This window comes from Somniosus microcephalus, chromosome 32, assembly GCF_052327205.1.
Source record: "Somniosus microcephalus isolate GS21.2 chromosome 32, FLI_Smic_1.0, whole genome shotgun sequence".
Taxonomy (NCBI): Eukaryota; Metazoa; Chordata; class Chondrichthyes; order Squaliformes; family Somniosidae; genus Somniosus; species Somniosus microcephalus.
In genome coordinates this window covers 34,909,667-34,931,936 of record NC_141018.1, presented here as the reverse complement: position 1 = coordinate 34,931,936, position 22,270 = coordinate 34,909,667, and the positions used below count along the sequence as shown (strand labels likewise).

Below are 22,270 nucleotides of genomic sequence, written 5' to 3'. Positions count from 1 at the left end.
ATCCTTCAACCGACATCACTAAAACAGAAAATTTTACCTCATGGCTGTTTGTGGGAGCTTGCTGTGCGCAAATTGGCTGCCGCGTTTCCCTACATTACAACAGTGCCTACACTTCAGAAAGTACTTCACTGGCTGTAAAGCGCTTTGAAATGTCTGGAGGCGCTATATAAATGCAAGTTCTTTCTTTACTAGCCAATCTCCTTTGATGTACAGAAAGTAGGTGGGGCTTTGGCAAGGTGTCTCACGGTCACTGAGGGGTCCTGGAACTCGTTTTGATCACATTTGGAGGTCAGAGGGGAATTTCCCAGATTTTGTGCTCCCTGAATTGGCCTTGCCTTTTTTTGCCTCTCCCAGGAGATTACGCAGCTCCTGGTGGCTGGGGGTCGCTGGGGCTTCTCAGTTGCACCGTGACTGTATGGAACAGGTGTGATGGACCAACTGGTCCTTGCCGGTCTGTCATTTTCATATCTTCGTACATCTAAAAGCACGTCACAGGGTGTACTCGATTTGCAGCGCAGTGGTGTTGGTTGAGGGAGAAATGTTGGCCAGGACACCAGAAGATCTCCCGGCTCTTCTTTGAATAGTGCCTAGCAATGTTCCCGCTAAGGTGCGCAGCCGCGCAGTAATCTGAAAGGTCCCGTGCCGGCATTTACACTATAAATACCGCGCACGCGCAGAAATTTAATGGGACCACGCATTAAAAGAAGCAGGCTGCGATGAACAAAGCGCAGCTTACAGCGAACACTGGTGCCATGCAACGTTTCCTTTAAGCTGCGCGGCCGCCCGGCGCTCCAGGGGTCCCGCACAGCCGGCTTTTCAATGCAAAACCCGCGCACGAGCGGTAATTTGAATGAGCCACGCGGCACCAAAAAAAATTACAGGGAACATTGGTGCCATGGGATCTTTAACATCCACCTGAACCATCGGAACAGGCAGACCAGGCCTCAGATTAAGGAAGGAGAGAAACTAGAATTGTATTGCTGGCTGTTTTCCCACAGTTCCAACACTTTACTGAAATCTTACTGACAACAGTTTTCAAATGATAGTGAAATTGCTTAAACATCTCATATTTAGTGTTTCTGCAATATTGTGGTACAGGTTGAAGACCGTTACCTCCTGCTCAAGGTCAAGTAGAGCCTGTCTGTAGGGTTGAAGTATGGAGTCTAGTCCGGTACAAAAGGCACGAAGGTAAATACCGTGCAGTCCAGCCTGGCCCTGTTGGGATGAGTGGCACTCCTGTAACACAAGACTCACAGCGTAAGAGAAGGTTAGATTGGATGAAGGAAAAGGGATAAAGGGAATATGGGAACAGGGTGGGTAAATTGGAACTATCTGCTCGCGTGGAGGGTAAAGGCATGGCGGTTGGAGGCCGGACGTGAGCGTGAGAGGCAGGCCCCGGGCCGTTGCAAATTTGAACCGGCGACAGTGCGGGAAGCTTGCAGTTCGAGGGGAAGGATGGAGAGCCGGGCATGGAGACCTGAGGCCAGGCGGTGAGCGTGAGAAGGACACCATATTGTGGAGCCGGCAACAGGGAGGAGGAGTCCGCGGAGACGGAGCGGCTGATGAACATTGCATTCCCACTGCCATTGGACACAATTGAATTGACTTTTACTGAACATGGCGCTGTAGAATAGCGACGTGTCTCTGTGAGCTCCCACAGCCTATTGTGGAAGTGATCGGGGAGTAAAAACATTCCATTGTAGTAATACATATGGCAAATAAAATTTGATTCGATTTGAGACTGGTTGGGCCGAATGGCCTGCTTCCATATTGCAACTTCATTCATAGAAACATAGAAGATAGGAGCAGGAGTAGGCCATTCGGCCCCTTGAGCCTGTTCCGCCATTCAATGAGATCATGGCTGATCATCCAAATTCAGTACCCTGTCCCTGCCTTCTCCCCATATCCCTTGATCCCTTTAGCCTTAAGAAATATATCCAATTCCTTCTTGAATATATTTAATGAATTGGCTGCCACTGCCTTCTGTGGTAGAGAATTCCACAGGTTCACCACTCTCTGGGTGAAGCAATTCCTCCTCATCGCTGTCCTAAATGGCTTACCCCTTATCCTTAGACTGAAGCTCATCACTCTAAAACAATAATGCTCCTGCCATAATATCCAATGGCATTTTCAATAACCAGTGTTTTTGTCTCTATTGCCATGTTAAGTAGATTATTCCAAAAGAAGAACAAAATGAAAGACAGAGCGATGAAGATCAATTGCTTTTTAAAAATGGGAATGTGGAAGTAAAGGCAAATGAGCTTCTGGGGTTTTGGCATGGGGGCACTGAACATAAAAGCAAGGAAGTGATGTTGAATGTGTAGCAAGACAGTGGTTAGGCCATTGATGGGAATACTGTGTACATTCTGGGCATATAGGAAGGATGTTAGAGCCAAGGAAGAACGATACCACACACGAGAGGCTCGAGTGGAGCATAAACGGCAGCACGGACTGGTTGGGCCGAATGGCCTGTTTCTGTGCTGTGTATTCGATGTAATTCTATATTGTAGTTATGAAGAACAGTTTGAAATATTGAGGATTTATTCACTGGAACAGAAAAGATTAAAGGAGGATCAGATGGACGTTTTCAAAATTATGAAAGGATTCTTAGAGGATAAATAGTGACGGATTATTCATAGCGCTACTGGGGGAACAGACTCGGCATCATCACTAGAATAATGAAGGGGAAGTTAGAAGAAATGTTTTCACACAGAGGTTTATTGGAGCACAGGATCTTTTACCACAAGTGGCTACTGATGCAGACACTGCAACATCATTTAAATGGAAATTGGATAAGAATTTGAAAAGGAAGAAAATGAGAAGGATATGGGGAAGGGGCAGGGAAAATGGGATTAGAATAGATAGCTCCAGTTAAAGAACTACCGGCAGCACAGGCACAATGGCTTTTTTTCTGTGCTTAAATTCTATGATTCTGAGGCACAAACTTCAAACTTTGAGCTTTTAAAACTTTGCATTTTATAATAATTGTTTAAAAAAAAATCCCAGGGGCCCTGATGACTCAGCCAGCCAGAGGTATTCATCTATCCAGATCACAAGAGTCCCAGTTCGAACTACAGTCAGCCTGAGTTGTCTCATCTCATCCGGTGCCCTAGTTCGGGCCCTACAATCCGTCCCAGTGGTTTAGGGAGGGAAAACTCTGCTGGGGCTCCTGCTGCCGATCTATTTCAAGAGATTCCTGTCGGAGAACAGTGGACCTCTGGAACAAGCTGCCTTCTCGTGCGGTGGCCGCTGATTCGCTGAATCCCTTCAAACTAGAGCTGGACCTGTTTCTGGCTGGGGCGGAGATCACCTCTTACAGAAGGTCGGTACTGCAGGGAATTCAGGGCCAGTGCGATCTCCTGGACGCGTTTCGATCGCCTCGATGGGTCGGAGAGGAATTTCCCAGATTTCTTTTTCCCCAAATTGGCCTGGGTTTTTTTATCTGGTTTTTCATTGAAACTTATAAAATTCTAACAGGACTGGACAGACTAGATGCAGGAAGGATGTTCCTGATGGCGGGGGAGTCCAGAACCAGGGGTCACAGTCTAAGGATAAGGGGTAAGCCATTTAGGACTGAGATGAGGAGGAATTTCTTCACCCAGAGAGTGGTGAACCTGTGGAATTCTCTACCACAGAAGGCAGTAGAGGCCAATTCATTAAATATATTCAAGAAGGAGTTGGATAAATTTCTTAAGGCTAAAGGGATCAAGGGATATGGGGAGAGAGCAGGGACCGGGTACTGAATTTGGATGATCAGCCATGATCTCATTAAATGGCGGAGCAGGCTCGAGGGGCCAAATGGCCGACTCCTGCTCCTATCTTCTATGTTTCTATGTTTCTTGCCTCGCCCAGGAGGTCACATGGTTTCAGGTGGGGTGGAGAGTGAATATTGTGATACACCAGGTATCGCAATTGTGTGGGACAGGCTCGATGAACGAGAGGGTCTTTACCCGTCTGTCACTGTTCGTGTGTATGCACCTAGAGGTCAGGTAAGAAAGGGAATGAGATTGATTTTGATGCCTTGCACTATTGTATATCTTGCTGACATTCACTATCTAGGCTTACACATGAAAAATGGTCACTTAGGCAAGGTACCATTGCCAACGGTACCATACAAATCAGAGCCTTCAGGAGAGGAGAAGAAAAATAGAGGGGGGGAAAAGAAAATCTCTCAGCATAAGTTCGTGGCCACAGAACCTACCTGTTGCTGCACATGTCCAGTGTACTGCTCGACAAACTCTGTGAAGCGAATGTAGTCGGTGCCTAACTTGCACAGACGGTTCAAGACACTGGTCTCACTGGGGTGAAGGAACGGCAGATCCTGAGATACCTAGGTACAAACAGAGATAACACTGTCAGCTCTGCGCGGGTCTCAACAAGTTCCTGTAACTATTAGCTTTGGATTGTGCGTAAAGCCCACAAACGCTTGAGCTATTGAGTTTACAACAATCAGTACGGACGATGGATTGGGTCCATCTAAATTGTCTCTCTATGCAAATCTATGGCTCCCCCGTCACAGTATCCAACTGCCTCTTAAATGATTCTGGAGTTTTGCCTCTAGTGCCCTATATAAGAACATAATAGGAGCAGGAGTAGGTCATACGGCCTGGTCCATCACTCAATAAGATCATGGCTGATCTTCGACCTCAACACTTTCTTGTCCTATCCACTTATCAGTGTTCCCTTTAAGCTGTGCGGCCACGCGGCGCTCTGGAGCTCCGGCGCAGCCAGCTCACCAGCTTTTAAAAATGGGAAAAAAGGCACACGTGCGGTATTTTGAATGGGCCGCACAGTCCCTTAAAGGGGCCACGCAACCAAAAAAAATAGGGAACGTTGCCCCATATCCCCTAGTGTCCAATAAATGGAAGTCCTGAGCTTGCCTTTTACCAGCTTATACCTACGTCCCCCTTAGTGTGTTACTTCACAATAAGCTGGTATTAGAACATTTCTAAAATCAGAACGAGTGGGATTTACAGGCCTAGCGGCCCAAGGAAAGATTTAAGAGGATGAAGTCATAGTCGGGAGCTGACGGCTAAAGCCAAATTATCGGAGATGGTATTTAAGGTTCCAGGAAGCGTTGGACTGTCACAAACCCTTGATTATGTTGTTTGATACACCAGTAAACCAAGAAGGAGGAAACTTGCACCAATATAGAATGCTGGCCAAGAACACCAGGAGAACTCTGTGCTCTTTCAATAGTGCCAATGGATGAATACAATCCACCACAACCATCAATAGAGAAGCAGACGGGGCCTCAGTTTAATGCATCAACTGAAGGACAGGACCACCAACAGTGCAGCACTCCATTGGAGGGTCGCCCTAGATTATGGGGCTGATTTGCCTCTTATTGAACTTGGCGTAAAGCATTACCTAGGTGAAACCCAAGGCGTTTCACAGGAGTGTAATCAGGCAAAAATTGACACCGAACCACATAAGCAGCTATTAGGCCGAGTTACTAAAAGCTTGGCCAAAGAGGTAGGTTTTAAGGAGGGTCTTAAAGAAGGGGGGCATTGAGTGAGGTATATATGCCTATGCTAAATATTGCAGATGATTACCCGGGACTGATCAAACTGTACAATCAAGCCACACCGTAAGACTGTGTCCAGTTCTGGTCGCTGAGACACAAGATGGATATTCAAGCGCCGGAGGCAGTGCAGAAAGGAACCGCAAGGCTCCGCAAGGCTAATCGCTGGCAGTGCTGGATGAACGGGAGTTTCACGCCCATTTGGGCATATTTGTTTTTGCACTGTGCTGGAAAAAGTGGCTTTGAGTGGGGCGCCTCACCTTTGGGCAAGTTTGCGTCATTAGTACGGCACCCGCCCGCCACCTGCTAACCATCAACATTCATAGAAACATAGAAGATAGGAGCAGGAGTCGGCCATTCGGCCCCTCAAGCCTGCTTTGCCATTCAATGAGATCATGGCTGATCATCCAAATTCAGTACCCTGTCCCTGCTTTCTCTCCATATCCCTTGATCCCTTTAGCCTTAAGAAATATATCTAACTCCTTCTTGAATATATTTAATGAATTGGCCTCAACTGCCTTCTGTGGTAGAGAATTCCACAGGTTCACCACTCTCTGGGTGAAGAAATTCCTCATCTCTGTCCTAAATGGCTTACCCCTTATCTTTAGACTGTGACCCCTGGTTCTGGACTCCTCCACCATCGGGAACATCCTTCCTGCATCTAGTCTGTCTAGTCCTGTTAGAATTTTATAAGTTTCAATGAGATCCCCTCTCATTCTTCTAAACTCCAGCGAGTACAAGCCCAATCGACCCAATCTCTCCTCATACGTCATTCCTGCCATCCCAGGTATCAGTCTGGTGAATCTTTGCTGCACTCCCTCCATGGCAATTCCCCACCCCTCCCCTCCCCCTTTCTGGCTCCAGACAGCCCTCACATGGCTGCACATAGCTGGGTGCGGCCAGTCAATCACCCCTCATTCATTCACATATCTGTATCCGACAGGGATTCAATTGGTCCGAAGTTTCCTTCTGTATATTGAGTTCTGGTTGGTGCTGAGAAGTTGCTAGGTTGCCATGGAGCCCCTGGGAACTGAGTGGGAGTCCTGATTGGTTGTTAACATTGGAGTGCTGTGAAGGTTTTAATTTTGTGTACATAAGTTCTCTGGACATCCTTTGTCCTTACACAGACCCGTCATCAGAATTCAGGTATGTGGTAAACCACTGTTTGTATTCCTGTTTGTCCTGTTTGTATTCCACTGTGTACATGCCTGGACATGCCTCGGCTGACTCCTCCCACAGGTCCTAGTATAAAGGTGACTGCTCCCCAGCCCTTAGTATCATGGACCGGTCGACCACGCGAGGCAGACCTCCATTCTGTTGTTAATAAAAGCCTTTGGTTACTCTTCTAACTCTCAGTCTTTTATGAGTAATTGATAGCGCATCAAGGTACATTAGTTTTTTTTAATGTTTTAAATAAAAAGAAAGTCTTGCATTTATATAGCACCTTTCACAACCTCAAGATGTCCCAAAGCGCTTTACAGCCAATCAAGTACTTTTGAAGTGTAGTCACTGTTGTAATGTAGGAATAGTGTCGATATATAGAAAGGCAAAGGTTGATTGATACAGTACAAACTATAATCTTGAATTAAAATAACTTAAACTTGTAAAACATTATTTTTCTTTGCCCGCACTAACCTAAATTATCCACTCTGTTACCCGTAACATAGTGTGTGTCTGTTTGTGCGCTGATCATTCTAATACCTTAAGTTAAAAATATACTAACAAACTTGAAAGTACCATGTTTATTGGGCTACCTTTGAACTAGTGAGGCAATATAATATTGGGCTAATTTTGGGCTAGTACTTGGTTGACTTTGGACTAGAAACATATTATAAAAATTCTGGCAATTCTGATCCTTGGTGTCATGGGTTTCAGTTGCGAGAAGACTGTAGAGAAAGATGGTATCTGAAAGGTTGATCTTATAGAGATATACAAAATAGTTAAAGGAATGGAATATATATATTTTGAATTCATTCACGGGATGTGGGCATCACTGGCAAGACCAGCATTTATAGCCCATCCTTGAGAAGGGGGTGGTGGTGGGCCTCCTTGAACCACTGCAGTCCATGTGGTGTGAAGGGGTTCCTACAATGCTGCGAGGCAGGGAGCCCAAGGATTTAGACCCAGCGACAGTGAAGGAATATGTCCGAGTCAGGATGGTGCGTGTCTTGGAGGTGATGGCGTTCCCATGAACATTAGATTGTGGGAGTAGAACAAGAGGACAAAGGCTCATACTATTAAAAGGCAAACGTGGGGGCTGATAACAGGAACCTCTGGACAGTGTCAGCCATGTCACAGTGGGTAGCACTGCTATGGAATCCTTACCTCCTTCAGCTTTCCTCCCGAGTCGACTTTTAAACCCAAGCTACTACTTTTTGACTTATAAAATGATACAGCACACTAAGAGGCCATTCGGCCCATTGTGCCTGGGCCAGCTCTTTGAAAGAGCTATCCAATTAGTCCCACTCCCCTACTCTTTCCCCATAGCCCTGTAACATTTCTCCTTTGTGTCAGCCGTGGCTCAGTGGGCAGCACTCTCACCTCTAAGTCAGAAGGTTGTGGGTTTATAGCCCCACTCCAGAGACTTGAGCATATAATCCAGGCTGACACTCCAGTGCAGTACTGAGGGAGTGCTGCACTGTTGGCGGTGCCGTCTTTTGAATGAGTCGATAAACCGAGGCCCTGTCTGCTCTCAGGTGAACATAAAAGATCCTACGGCACTATTTCGATGATGAGCAGGGGAGTTCTCCCCGGTGTCCTGGCAAATATTTATCCTTCAAACAGATGATCTGGTCATTATTTCTGTTTGTGGGAGCTTGCTGTGTGTAAATTGGCTGCCGTGTTTCCTACATTACAACAGTGACTACACTTAATTGGCTGTAAAGTGCTTTGGGAGGACCTGAGTTCGTAAAAGGTGCTATAGAAATGCAAGTCTTTCTTCTTTTCACCCTGATTGACCAAGAGTTGAGATGGGCTCCCAAACAGGGTTGTTGAGGCAAAAAAAACCCTGGAAACATTTAAGAAACAGTTTAGATGTACAATGGGGTTTATTTTCTGGATAACCAGAGATGGTTTTGTAAAACCCACAATCAACATCACTAAAAACAGAATATCTGCTCATTATCACATTGCTGTTTGTGTCAGCCAGTGGCTCAGTTAATAGCACCCTCGCCTCTGAGTCAGAACATCCTGTGTTCAAGTCCCACTCCAGTGACTTGAGCACAAAATCTAGGCTGACACCTAGGGAGCGCCGCACTGTCTGAGGGAGCGCCGCACTGTCGGAGGGGCAGTGCTGAGGGAGCGCCGCACTGTCGGAGGGGCAGTGCTGAGGGAGCGCCGCACTGTCGGAGGGGGCAGTGCTGAGGGAGCGCCGCACTGTCGGAGGGGGCAGTGCTGAGGGAGCGCCGCACTGTCGGAGGGGCAGTGCTGAGGGAGCGCCGCACTGTCGGAGGGGGCAGTACTGAGGGAGCGCCGCACTGTCGGCGGGGCAGTCTTTCAGATGAGACGTTAAACCAAGGCCCCATCTGCTCTCTCAGGTGGAAATAAAAGATTCCATGGCCACGATTTTGAAGAAGTAGGGGAGTTCTCCCCGGTGTCCTGGGGCCAATATTTATCCCTCAACCAACATCACTAAAAACAGATTATCTGGTCATTATCACATTGCGGTTTGTGGGATCTTGCTGTGCGCAATTGGCTGCCGCGTTTCCTACATTACAACAGCGACTACACTTCAAAAAGTACTTCATTGGCTGTAAAGCGCTTTGGGACGTCCGGTGAAAGGCGCGGTATGAATGCAGGTCTTTTCTTTCCTGGTCATCTTGTGGCAGGCCCTGAGTTTGAAGGCCCGGGGCCCGGGCTCTTGGTTGCCATGGTGATGCAGCCTCTCCCTCACCTGCAGTCCGCTGCGTTTGTTCCAGCCGAAGATGCTGCCCGGGTATCCGCTCAGGGCCAGCAGCAGCTCGTGGATCATCTCCCCCGGTGACTTCTTTCGGTCGCTCTGACTCTCCCTGTGATTAGATTAAAACAACCGCCTCGTAGTCACCGCCGCTCGAACTCATTGGCGCCTTCGCTCCTCGCCATTTTTGAGACTGGCAGTAAACGGACCAAAATGTCGGTTGCCAGTGGCCGCCATATTTCCTCCTGGCAATCGCTGAACAAAGTTGCGCGACGCCGGCTGCCGCCATCTTAAGTGCTGGCACTAACAAATTCACCCAGTCCTGGACTTCGGCCATCTTTCTTGCTGGCATAGGCCACTATATTGACTTAAGCTCCTTAACTATTAGGAAATAATGAAAACAGGTCCAGCCGACTTTATTTCTACCTTCTGTATGTTGAGCTGGTATTTGTGGTTCATTGGGAGACATTTTTCACCCATACCCAATGTCACCATAATAACAACAGAAAATGCTGGAAAAACTCAGCAGGCCAGGCAACATCCGTGGAGAGAAATTAGAGTTGTTTCGGGTCGAAACCCTTTTTCAAAGCTGGAAAGGAAATAAAATAGATCGAAGTCAGGGCTGCGATAGAACAAAAGAAGTGAAAGAGACATTAAGAGGTATTCAAAACCAGACGAGATGCTAATAGGACAGTGGAGACAAAAGACGGCTGAGATTAGGTGTGAAGTGTACTGGCAGGATAAGAGACAGCTGCCATGTGGGAGAGAGAAGAGAGAGGGAAAAAAAGGAAAGGTGGGGGGGGGAAGGGAAGACTCAAAACAAAGGGGTGGAAAAAAAATATATAAGTAAAAATGTAATGGGGGCCAAGGTTATGATCTGAAGTTGTTGAACTCAATATTTTTTTATTTTTTTATTTTTTATTCATTGATGGGATGTGGGCGTCGCTGGCTGGCTAGGCCTGCATTTAGTGCCCATCCCTAATTGCCCTTGAGAAGATGGTGGTGAGCTGCCTTCTTGAACCGCTGCAGTCCATATGGTGTAGGTACACCCACAATGCTGTTAGGAAGGGAGTTCCAGGATTTTGGCCCAGCGACAGTGAAGGAACGGCGATACAGGTCCAAGTCAGGATGGTGTGTGGCTTGGAGGGGAACTTGTAGGTGGTGATGTTCCCATGCGTCTGCTGCCCTTGTCCTTCTAAGTGGTAGAGGTCGCGGGTTTGGAAGGTGCTGTTGAAGGAGCTTTGGCGAGTTGCTGCAGTGCATCTGGTAGATGGTACACACTGCAGCCACAGTGCGCCGGTGGTGGAGGGAGTGAATGTTGAAGGTGGTGGATGGAGTGCCAATCAAGCGGGCTGCTTTATCCTGAATGGTGTCGAGCTTCTTGACTGTTGTTGGAGCTGCACTCATCCAGGCAAGTGGAGATTATTCCATCACACTCCTGACTTGTGCCTTGTAGATGGTGGAAAGGCTTTGGGGAGTCAGGAGGTGAGACACTCGCTGCAGAATTCCCAGCCTCTGGCCTGCTCTTGTAGCCACAGTATTTATATGGCTGGTCCAGTTCAGTTTCTGGTCAATGGTAACCTCCAGGATGTTGATAGTGGGGGATTCAGCGATGGTAATGCCATTGAATGTCAAGGGGAGATGGTTAGAGTCTCGCTTGTTGGAGATGGTCATTGCCTGGCACTTGTGTGGTGCGAATGTTACTTGCCACTTGTCAGCCCAAGTCTGAATGTTGTCCAGGTCTTGCTGCATATGGACACGGACTGCATCAGTATCTGACGAGTCTCGAATGGTGCTGAACAGTGTGCAATCATCAGCGAACATCCCCACTTCTGACCTTATGATGGAGGGAAGGTCATTGATGAAACAGCTTGTGGTAAACCACTGTTATACCTGTCTGTATGTGTATGTGTATTCCACTAGGTACAGGTCTGGACATGCCTCGGCTGACTCCTCCCACTATTCCAGGTATATAAGTGACTACCTCCCAGTCCCTTAGTATTCTGGACGGGTCGACCACTCGAGACTAGACCTTCATTCTTTAGTTAATAAAAGCCTGGTTGTTACTCGCTTAACCTCAGTCTTTTGAGTAATTGATGGCGCATCAATTTTATTAACTAAATTTTTTATAATGGAGAAGATCCTCACACCAGCATGCCTGGACCTGGACAGTCGGGAAGCGGACGCTTCCACCAAGTTTGCTCACTGGCTCATGTGCTTCGAGGTATTCCTGACTGCCTCCACTGCAGTCGTAACGGATGCGAACAAACTGTCTGTCCTGATCTCCAAGGTGAACAAGGTCATCCAGGACGCGACCTCGTACACAGCCGCCCTCCAGCTCCTCAAGACCCAGTACACGCGCCCTGTGAACGAAGTTTACGCCAGGCACCTCCTGGGGAGTCGCAAGCAACAACCTGGGGAATCGACTGAGGAATACCTCCAAGCACTGTCCGTGCTTGGCCGGGCCTGTGGGTGTAAGGCGGTAACGCCCACTAAGTACACGGAGGAACTGATCCGGGATGCCTTCGTAGCGGGCCACAGGTCCAACTACACCCGACAGCGACTGCTGGAGCACAGTGACCTCACCCTCGACAAAGCCTCTGAAATCGCACTAACGCTGGACGCAGCCTACTGGGGCATGGATGCCTACTCCTCTGCAGCGTGGACGCCGCGGGGAACGACAACCTGGGACACGGTAGGACAGCCCCATAGCACCGTGCCACCCCAGCCACAGCCCAACAACGGCCCAACCACCGCAGCAGTGTCCCAAAGCTAGACAGCAGTATCCCAAGGCCAGAAATGCTACTTCTGTGGCCAGGCCAAACACCCCAGAGCGCGCTGCCCGGCGAAGAATGCGACCTGCTCGGGCTGCGGGAAAAAGGGACACTACGCTAGCGTCTGCAAGGCCAAAGCCACCCCGAACGCCAGCAGCGCCGCGTGTGGGCCGTGCGAGCCGCCATCTTGGGCCCCCAACAGCGCCGCGTGTGGGCCGTGCGGGCCGCCATCTTGGGCCTCCCCAGCCATGTGCGAACCACCGCAGCAGCAGCCATCTTGGACGACTCCAGCCACATGGGAATCATGGACGCCGCCATCTTGGACACCAGCCGGGACGCAGCAGGCCGCCAACCCCCCCCATCTGATACCCGCAGCGACACACCGACCCCTACGCTGGCCTCTGTTACGCTGGACCAAACGAGACCGCACCAACTAGCTCGGTCCAAAATGGACGTTAAGGTAAACGGCCATGCAATAAACTGCCTTTTTGACTCCGGGAGCACAGAGAGCTTCATCCACCCCGACACGGTGTGGCGTTGCTCTCCCAGTCCTGCCTGCGCACCAGCGGATTTCTATGGCCGCCGAGTCCCAGTCAGCGGACATTGGCGGCTACTGCGTGGTGACACTAGTAGTAGACGGGACTGTGTTCAATAATTTTAAACTCCTGGTCCTGCCCCAACTTTGCGCTGCCGTTCTACTGGGGTTGGATTTCCAGTGCCACCTCAAAAGCGTTACGATGGCGTACGGTGGCCCCCTCCCCCCACTCACAGTCCACAGCCAGCAGCCTCCAAATTGCCCGCCGCGCACCAGATGCAACCTCTCCACACTCAGTGTCCCACCCCCCCCACTGTTTGCTAACCTCACCCCCGACTGTAAGCCCATCGCCACAAAGAGCAGGCGATACAGTGCCGGGGACAGGGTTTTCATCAAAACCGAAGTGGAGCGGCTACTGAAGGAGGGGATTATTGAGGGCAGCTCCAGCCCCTGGCGAGCCCAGGTTGTGGTCGTTAAGACCGGCAAGAAACAACGCCTGGTCATCGACTACAGCCAAACAATAAACCGCTACACCCTGCTGGACGCCTACCCACTCCCCCGCATAGCTGACGTGGCCAACCAGATCGCGCAGTACCGCGTCTTTTCGACCATTGACCTGAAATCAGCGTACCACCAGCTCCCCATCCGCCCCGAAGACCGCCAGTATACTGCTTTTGAGGCAAACGGCTGCCTCTATCACTTCCTTAGGGTTCCCTTTGGCGTTACCAACGGGGTCTCCGTCTTCCAAAGGGAGATGGACCGGATGGTCGATCAAAACGCGCTGCAGGCCACTTTCCCTTACCTAGACAATGTGACCATCTGCGGCCATGACTTGCAGGACCATGACGCAAACCTCGAGAAATTCCTCCGCACCGCCCAACTCCTGAACCTGACATATAACAAGGAGAAGTGCATATTCCGCACAGACCGCCTCGCCATCCTTGGCTGTGTTGTGGAACACGGGGTCATCGGTCCCGACCCGGACCGGATGCGTCCCCTTATGGAACTCCCACTGCCCCACTGCCTAAAAGCTCTGAAGAGGTGCCTAGGGTTTTTTTCCTACTACGCCCAGTGGGTCCCCTACTATGCAGACAAAGCCCGTCCGCTGATCAAATCCACCTCTTTTCCCCTGATGGCAGAGGCCCGCTCGGCCTTCCACCGTATCAAGGAGGACACTGCCAAAGCCACCATGCACGCAGTGGACGAATCCATCCCCTTCCAGGTGGAAAGCGATGCGTCCGACTTCGCTCTGGCCGCCACCCTTAATCAGGCGGGAAGACCTGTGGCATTCTTCTCACGAACCCTCCAGGGCCCGGAGACCAGACACTCCGCGGTCGAGAAGGAGGCCCAGGCTATTGTGGAGGCTGTGCGTCATTGGAGGCACTACCTGGCCAGAAAACGATTTACCCTGCTCACTGACCAGCGTTCAGTTGCTTTTATGTTCAACAACAAGCAGAGGGGCAAAATCAAAAATGACAAGATCTTGAGGTGGAGAATCGAACTTTCCACCTACAATTACGAGATCTTGTACCGGCCTGGGAAGCTCAATGAACCCCCAGATGCCCTATCGCGTGGCACCTGCGCCAGCGCGCAGATCGATAGGCTGAGGGCCCTCCACAATGACCTCTGCCACCCGGGGGTCACCAGGTTCTTCCACTTCATCAAGGCCCGCAACCTGCCTTACTCCATTGAGGAGGTCAGGACCATGACCAAGAACTGCCAAGTCTGCGCTGAGTGCAAACCGCACTTTTATAGACCAGACAGAGCCCACCTGATAAAAGCCACTCGCCCTTTCGAACGCCTGAGCGTCGATTTTAAAGGGCCTCTCCCCTCCTCCGACCGCAATGTGTACTTCCTCAACATCATTGACGAGTACTCCCGTTTCCCGTTCGCTATCCCCTGCCCGGACATGACCAGTGCCACGGTCATTAAATGTCTGAACAGCCTCTTCACCCTGTTCGGTTTCCCCAGCTATATCCATAGCGACCGGGGCTCATCGTTTATGAGCGACGAACTCCGCCAGTACCTGCTCGCTAGGGGTATAGCCACAAGCAGGACCACCAGTTACAACCCCCGGGGGAACGGACAGGTGGAAAGAGAGAATGCAACAGTTTGGAAGGCCGCCCTACTAGCCTTAAAGTCTAGGGGCCTTCCGACCTCCCGCTGGCAGGAGGTGCTCCCCGATGCGCTCCACTCGATTCGGTCACTGCTCTGCACTGCCACCAATGCCACCCCTCACGAGAAAATGTTTGTCTTCCCAAGGAAGTCCACATCGGGGACAGCGTTACCACCATGGCTGACGTCCCCAGGGCCGGTACTACTGAGAAGACACGTGAGGACCAATAAAATGGACCCCCTGGTCGAGAGGGTCGACCTCCTCCACGCCAACCCCCAGTACGCTTACATTGCGTACCCGGACGGGTGGGAGGACACAGTCTCCATACGAGACCTCACACCCTCGGGGACCGCTGTAACCCACTACCCACTACCACCCCCCCCACGACACCCTCGGGGACCGCTGTAACCCACTACCCATTACCACCCCCCTCCACGACCTGATATCCAACCCCAGCAGCCGGCTCGCCTTGGACCGTCACCCACGAGGACTACACTCCAGTGCCCCAGCCTACACGGGACGCGACGCCGGAAGCACCACCACCCCTGCCGTCGCCACGTCGATCACAGCGGCAGACAAGACCTCCGGAGAGACTCCAATACACGAACTTTTAAATACACTTCACCCCGCCGGACTCATTTTTAAACAAGGGGTGAATGTGGTAAACCACTGTTATACCTGTCTGTATGTGTATGTGTATTCCACTAGGTACAGGTCTGGACATGCCTCGGCTGACTCCTCCCACTATTCCAGGTATATAAGTGACTACCTCCCAGTCCCTTAGTATTCTGGACGGGTCGACCACTCGAGACTAGACCTTCATTCTTTAGTTAATAAAAGCCTGGTTGTTACTCGCTTAACCTCAGGATGTTGATAGTGGGGGATTCAGCGATGGTAATGCCATTGAATGTCAAGGGGAGATGGTTAGAGTCTCGCTTGTTGGAGATGGTCATTGCCTGGCACTTGTGTGGTGCGAATGTTACTTGCCACTTGTCAGCCCAAGTCTGAATGTTGTCCAGGTCTTGCTGCATATGGACACGGACTGCATCAGTATCTGACGAGTCTCGAATGGTGCTGAACAGTGTGCAATCATCAGCGAACATCCCCACTTCTGACCTTATGATGGAGGGAAGGTCATTGATGAAACAGCTGAAGATGGTTGGGCCTAGGACACTGCCCTGAGGAACTCCTGCAGTGATGTCATGTGATTGAGATGAATGACCTCCAACAACCACAGCCAACTTCCTTTGTGCTAGGTATGATTCCAACCAATGGAGAGTTTTCCCCTTGATTCCCATTGACTTCAGTTTTGCTAGGGCTCCTTGATGCCACACTCGATCAAATGCTGCCTTGATGTCAAGGGCAGTCACTCTCACTTCACCTCTTGAGTTCAGCTCTTTTGTCCATGTTTGGACCAAGGCTGTAATGAGGTCAGGAGCTGAGTGGCCCTGGCGGAACCCAAACTGGGCATCAGTTAGCGGGTTATTGCTGAGTAAGTGCCGCTTGATAGCACTGTCGACGACACCTTCCATCACTTTGCTGATGATTGAGAGTAGACTGATGGGACGGTAATTGGCCGGGTCAGATTTGTCCTGCTTTTTGTAGACAGGACATACTTGGGCAATTTTCCACATTGCCGGGTAGATGCCAGTGTTGTAGCTGTACTGGAACAGCTTGGCTAGGGGCGCAGCTAGTTCTGGAGCACAAGTCTTCAGTACTATTGCCGGAATGTTGTCAGGGCCCATAGCCTTTGCAGTATCCAGTGTCTTCAGCCGTTTCTTGACATCACGTGGAGTGAATTGAATGGGCTGAAGACTGGCATCTGTGATGCTGGGGACCTCAGGAGGAGGCCGAGATGGATCATCCACTCGGCACTTCTGGCTGAAGATGGTTGCAAATGCTTCAGCCTTGTTTGGCATGCAAGTAGTCCTGTGTTGTAGCCTCACCAGGTTGTCACCTCATTTTTCGGTATGCCTGGTGTTGTTCCCGGCATGCTCTCCTGCATTCTTCGTTAAACCAGGGTTGATCTCCCGGCTTGATGGTAATGGTAGAGTGAGGGATATGCCGGACCATGAGGTTACAGATTGTGGTTGAATACAATTCTGCTGCTGCTGATGGCCCACAGCGCCTCGTGGATGCCCAGTTTTGAGTTGCCAGATCTGTTCGAAATCTGTCCCATTTAGCACGGTGGTAGTGCCACACAACACGGTGGAGGGTATCCTCAACATGAAGACGGGACTTCGTCTCCACAAGGACTGTGCGGTGGTCACTTCCACCAATGCTGTCATGGACAGATGCATCTGCAACAGGTAGATTGGTGAGGACGAGATCAAGTAGGTTTTTCCCTCTTGTTGGTTCCCTCACCACCTGTCGCAGACCCAGTCTGGCAGCTATGTCCTTTAGGACTCGGCCAGCTTGGTCAGTTCTGGTGCTACCAAGCCACTGTTGGTGATGGACATTGAAGTCCCCCACCCAGAGGACATTTTGTGCCCTTGCTACTCTCAGTGCTTCTTCCAATTGGTGTTCAACATGGAGGAGTACTGATTCATCAGCTGAGGGAGGGCGGTAGGTGGTAATCAGCAGGAGGTTTCCTTGCCCATGTTTGACTTGATGCCATGAGACCTCATGGGGTCCTGAGTCAATGTTGAGGACTCTCAGGGCTACTCCCTCCCGACTGTATACCACGGTGCCACCACCTCTGGTGGGTCTGTCCTGCCGGTGGGACAGGACATACCCAGGGATGGTGATGGTGGTGTCTGGAAGGCTGCAAAGTGCCTAATCGGAAGATGAGTTCAACAATTTCAGATCATAACCTCAGCCCCCATTACATTTTTACTTATATATTTTTTTCCACCCCTTTGTTTTGGGTCTTCCCTTCCCCCCACCTTTCCTTTTTTCTCTCTCTCTCTTCTCTCTCCTACATGGCAGCTGTCTCTGATCCTGCCAGTACACTTCACACCTAATCTCAGCCGTCTTTTGTCTCCACTGTCCTATTAGCATCTCGTCTGGTTGAGTGTAAAGAGGCTTGCATGGAGTATAAACATTGGCATAAAAAGAAAATACTTGCATTTTATATAGCGTCCTATTAGCATCTCGTCTGGTTTTGAATACCTCTTAATGTCTCTTTTACTTCTTTTGTTCTCTCCCAGCCCTGCCTTCGATCTATTTTATTTCCTTTCCAGTTTTGAAAAAGGGTTTCGACCCGAAACGTCAACTCTAATTTCTCTCCACGGATGTTGCCTGGCCTGCTGAGTTTTTCCAGCATTTTCTGTTGTTATTTCGGATTTCCAGCATCTGCAGTATTTTGCTATCATCCCAATGTCACCATGCTGTGGGAAAGCTGTAGCTCCAGGTCAGTGACAAAGTGCCACAAACTGGTTAACTATGATATACTGAGCCACACACACTAGGAAGAGCTCACCGCTGTAGGTAAGGTGACTGCTTGGCCCAACAACAACAATCTCCATTAATAGAATCTATAGCAGAAACTGGCTATTTGGCCCAATTTATCAGGTGGACGTAAAAGATCCCATGGCACTATTTTGAAGACGAGCAGGGGAGTTCGCCCCAGTGTCCTGGGGCCAATATTTATCCCATAACCTACATCGCTAAAAACAGATGATCTGGTCATTATCACATTGCTGTTTGTGGGAGCTTGCTGTGTGCAAATTGGCTGCCACGTTTCCTACATTACAACAGTGACAACACTTCAAAAAGTACTTCATTGGTTGTAAAGCGCTTTGGGACGTCCAGTGGTCGCGAAAGGCGCTATATAAAATGCAAGTATTTTCTTTTTATGCCAATGTTTATACTCCATGCAAGCCTCTTTACACTCTAATTGCCTCTTGTCACTCTGACCTGCCTCCCTCGATTCCCTTCTCCCTCATGCATGCAGCATGTTGCCTTTAACTTTTCAAAGCACCTCACAAAAGGAATATGGAAAACAGATGTTATGCCAGGACATTAGAGGTTGGGATGAATGATCAAATATTTGGTTGAAGAAATTGATTTTGCGGAGGTTTTTAAGGGAGAGTTGAAGGGGTATGGGGAAGGAATTCCAAAGAGTAGGACCCAGTCAGCTGCAGATTCTGCAGCCAATGTGGAGACAAAGGGAGGGGGAGGATACATCAGATACTGGTGTCAGAAGAATTGATTGTCTGGGGGACATAGAACTGGAGGAAGATGCAGAGATACAATAGGCTGAGGACAAGGAGAGATTTAAAGATGACTTTAAATTTGAGGTGTTGGGGGAATGGGGTGCCAATGTAGGTCAGTGAGAGCTGGATGAGGGGTAAGCAGGTCTTACTCCTGGACAGGATGGCACCGCAGAGGCATAAATACGGATAAAGGAACATATAATGGAAAAAGGTGACAGAAAGTGTAATGTATATACCTTTAAGGGGGGAACTATCTTTTACAGCTCATGTATACTGCAGTACCAGCAGTGACCACACCTGTATATAGCACTGAGTAGTAATCTGTACAGATCAGTTGCAGTGTGAGCCACGTTGAGTAAACACCTGCTGTACCGTTCTCCTGCAGTCTGTGTCTTATTATACACAGACACAACAGAAAGTGCATGCAATTTTAAGATTTTTAATATATAGTTAATATATTGGGAGGGAGAGCTGAATGGCATTATTTACAGTTGGTTATGACTTTATAATTCATTTTCCAACAACCAGCTTGTTTTTAACGCTTTTATTTTTTTTATAAGAGGACAGAAAATATTAATATTGAATATTCTAATTATCTAATATCTTTCTAGTGGTCTAGCTTTGGTTTGGAGAGGGGTTTTTCCGTCTTCTGTATGAACTTGCATTGTAGTTTGCTTCTGCAGCAGGCGGAACTTTCCAGAGCTTCAGATGGCTTCGCCACCTCGTTCCATATTCCTGCTTTTGTCTCTAATAGGTATGCATTTTTGTTCACGGAGTATTCCTTAACATTGCCATCGCCTGTGGCCGACGTCCCCCCGCAGACGAACACCGTGTCCCTGATGAGACACATGGCGTGGCACACCTCCAGCTTGGTCGCATTGGGGAGCAAGGGGATTCGCTTGGGCGTTTTGGTCGCCTTGAACTTCTGCAGGCTCACCTCGATGGTGTGCTTGTGACTCTGCACGCTGAGGGTCGCGTCCCCTTGGAACGAGACAACCGGCCTGTGTTTGAACTCGATGGGGAACGTCAAGCTTTGCTTCACCTCCCCTGTTATGGTGTCGAAACAGTCCACGACTCCGACCCTGGAGGTCCGGTCGTTGACTATGCACCTCCCAGTTGCTATGTAGATGTATCTGTCGCCTTTGGTCAGCACCTCAGCACAGTCCATGGGAGCACTCATCCTTCCAACTGTTGTCCATTTGTCTTTCTTCTCGTCATACCTGTAAATGGTGGAGATGTACTTCCTCGGGGCCACGCTCCCTCCCACCGTGTACACTATCCCGTTGCACGCTACCATGGAGTGAAAGACCAGCCCCAGCGGAAGGTCTGGCAGTTTGCTCCAGGTGCTTTGGTCCAGATCGTACCTCCACGCTGACTTCAGGCAGGCGTTGTGCTCGCTGGTGCCTCCCGTCACGTACAGGTACTTCCTCGTGGAGACAGCAGCCAGAGCTGCGGCCCGGTAAGGCATGTGAGCCACTTTGAGCCACTTGTTCTCGTCCAGGACGTAAGCATAGACTGCGCTGCGAAAGCAGCCGTCGCAGCTTTGACCCCCTAGAACGAGAACCACGTCCATCAGGGCCCCTTTCCTTTGGAAGTAAGAGAGGCTGGTTAGGTTTTCCTGTTTGCGGTGACTCAGCACGTCCACTATAGCACATACACAGGTCGTGTTATTCTTGATCAGTGGCTCTTCGCTGCTGATGTCTGAGAGAACCTCGTCGCTGACACCATCCAAATAAATGTTCGAAAACAGTTTCTGAAAGTGACCCTTCCGGTCTTCATAATTATGGTTAGTCCACCTTAGTATGGTCAGTAGGACCTGATCTTCACTGGCGGTGTGAAGGTCTTCATCTTTGACCAGTTTCCATAAGATGTGGTACGGGCAATCCACAAATTCCTTTGTTTCGCTCAGATGGAAGAATTGGTCTTTAAGATACGAGTACACTACTGCAGCCAGATTGGGTAAGTCGTAGATCTCTGCCAGCAGGAGTGTGTACATGTAGTTTTGCTTGTCGAGGACCAGCTCCAGATATTCTACGCAATGGGACTTCAGGCGCTTGATCATGAAGTACTTGGCCCCCTTCAACAGATCCTCCACATTTTTGCCAGCAATGATAATCTTGCCGGTGTAGAAATATTCCAGCAGTTGTTCCACCGACACCGGGCTCATGTAGTCGATGTCAATGGTGACAGACAGCTCGTCCGAGGGCTGGATATTGCAGCTGTAGATTAAGTCCTTGACATAGGGGCTGACCGCAGTTAGGATGTTCTGGTGGGCTGAGAATGAATGGGAACCCACATTGATCACCACATCACAACATTCCTTCTTCTGCCTCTGGGCATTGAGAGCCTGCAAAACGTAGGCGCTGTGCTTATGGTCATCAAATTCCAGCTTCATTCTCGGACAGGCAAAACGGTTCTGCGGAGGAGGCTCCTAAGAGAGGAGTTTGCTGTAACCAGGAAGTGACATAACAAGAAGAGCTGTGACCTCACAATACACGTGTGTGACCCTTACAATCCACATGCGTGGAACCTTTGTGATAAATGACATGAACCTGGTCATTCATGTGGAAATGACTTATGAAATAATACTGGGTGGCCTGCTGGTGGCGCTGTCCAGGGAGAGTATAAATACTCGGGCACGGGCCCAGCTTGCTCAGGACATTCTTTAACAGGAACTAGTGAAGGACACAACTCGATCTCCATGTTGAAAAACAGTTGATTAACGCTTAGACCAAGTGCCCAGTAGTTTTCTTACGTCAATAAATACATCAGGCGGTTGAGTAATCGCATAACATGATGTAGAAACATAGAAACAGAAGATAGGAGCAGGAGTAGGCCATTCGGCCCCTCGAGCCTGCTCCGCCATTCAATGAGATCATGGCTGATCATCCAAATTCAGTACCCCATTCCTGCCTTCTCTCCATATCCTTTGATCCCTTTAGCCTTAAGAAATATATCCAACTCCTTCTTGAATATATTTAATGAATTGGCCTCAACTGCCTTCTGTGGTAGAGAATTCCACAGGTTCACCACTCTCTGGGTGAAGAAATTCCTCCTCATCTGTGGCCTAAATGGCTTACCCCTTATCCTTAGACTGTGACCCCTGGTTCTGGACTCCCCCGCCATCGGGAACATCCTTCCTGCATCTAGTCTGTCTAGTCCTGTTAGAATTTTATAAGTTTCAATGAGATCCCCTCTCATTCTTCTAAACTCCAGCGAGTATAAGCCCAATCGACCCAATCTCTCCTCATACGTCATTCCTGCCATCC

General features: G+C 49.5%; 2 protein-coding genes across 5 annotated transcripts in view; both read right to left on the bottom strand.

Moving 5' to 3' along the window:
• Positions 1-9,632, bottom strand: part of tubgcp4 (tubulin gamma complex component 4) — a 95,188-nt gene extending 85,556 nt beyond the window's left edge. For 2 of the 4 annotated variants that reach the window (XM_085972363.1, XM_085972364.1), the window contains exons 1-3: positions 9,417-9,632; positions 4,202-4,330; positions 1,114-1,236 (exon numbers count right to left, since the gene is read on the bottom strand). In XM_085972363.1, coding sequence (XP_085828489.1) covers positions 1,114-1,236; positions 4,202-4,330; positions 9,417-9,494 — 330 coding nt within the window. In that variant the 5' untranslated portion in view covers positions 9,495-9,632. The remainder of the gene's footprint in view (positions 1-1,113; positions 1,237-4,201; positions 4,331-9,416) is intronic. The other 2 variants (XM_085972365.1, XM_085972366.1) reach the window with 1 other exon arrangement.
• A 9,976-nt stretch (positions 9,633-19,608) lies between these two features.
• LOC147097409 (calicin-like) lies at positions 19,609-21,396 on the bottom strand. Its single transcript, XM_085972005.1, has one exon. The coding sequence runs from the start codon at positions 21,394-21,396 to the stop codon at positions 19,609-19,611; it is 1,788 nt and encodes a 595-aa protein (XP_085828131.1).
• Between the last annotated feature and the right edge of the window lie 874 nt (positions 21,397-22,270).

What these genes read in the sequence shown, in the direction of transcription:
- LOC147097409 (XM_085972005.1), bottom strand. Translation starts at nt 21,396, where the DNA reads ATGAAGCTGGAATTTGATGACCATAAGCACAGCGCCTACGTTTTGCAG.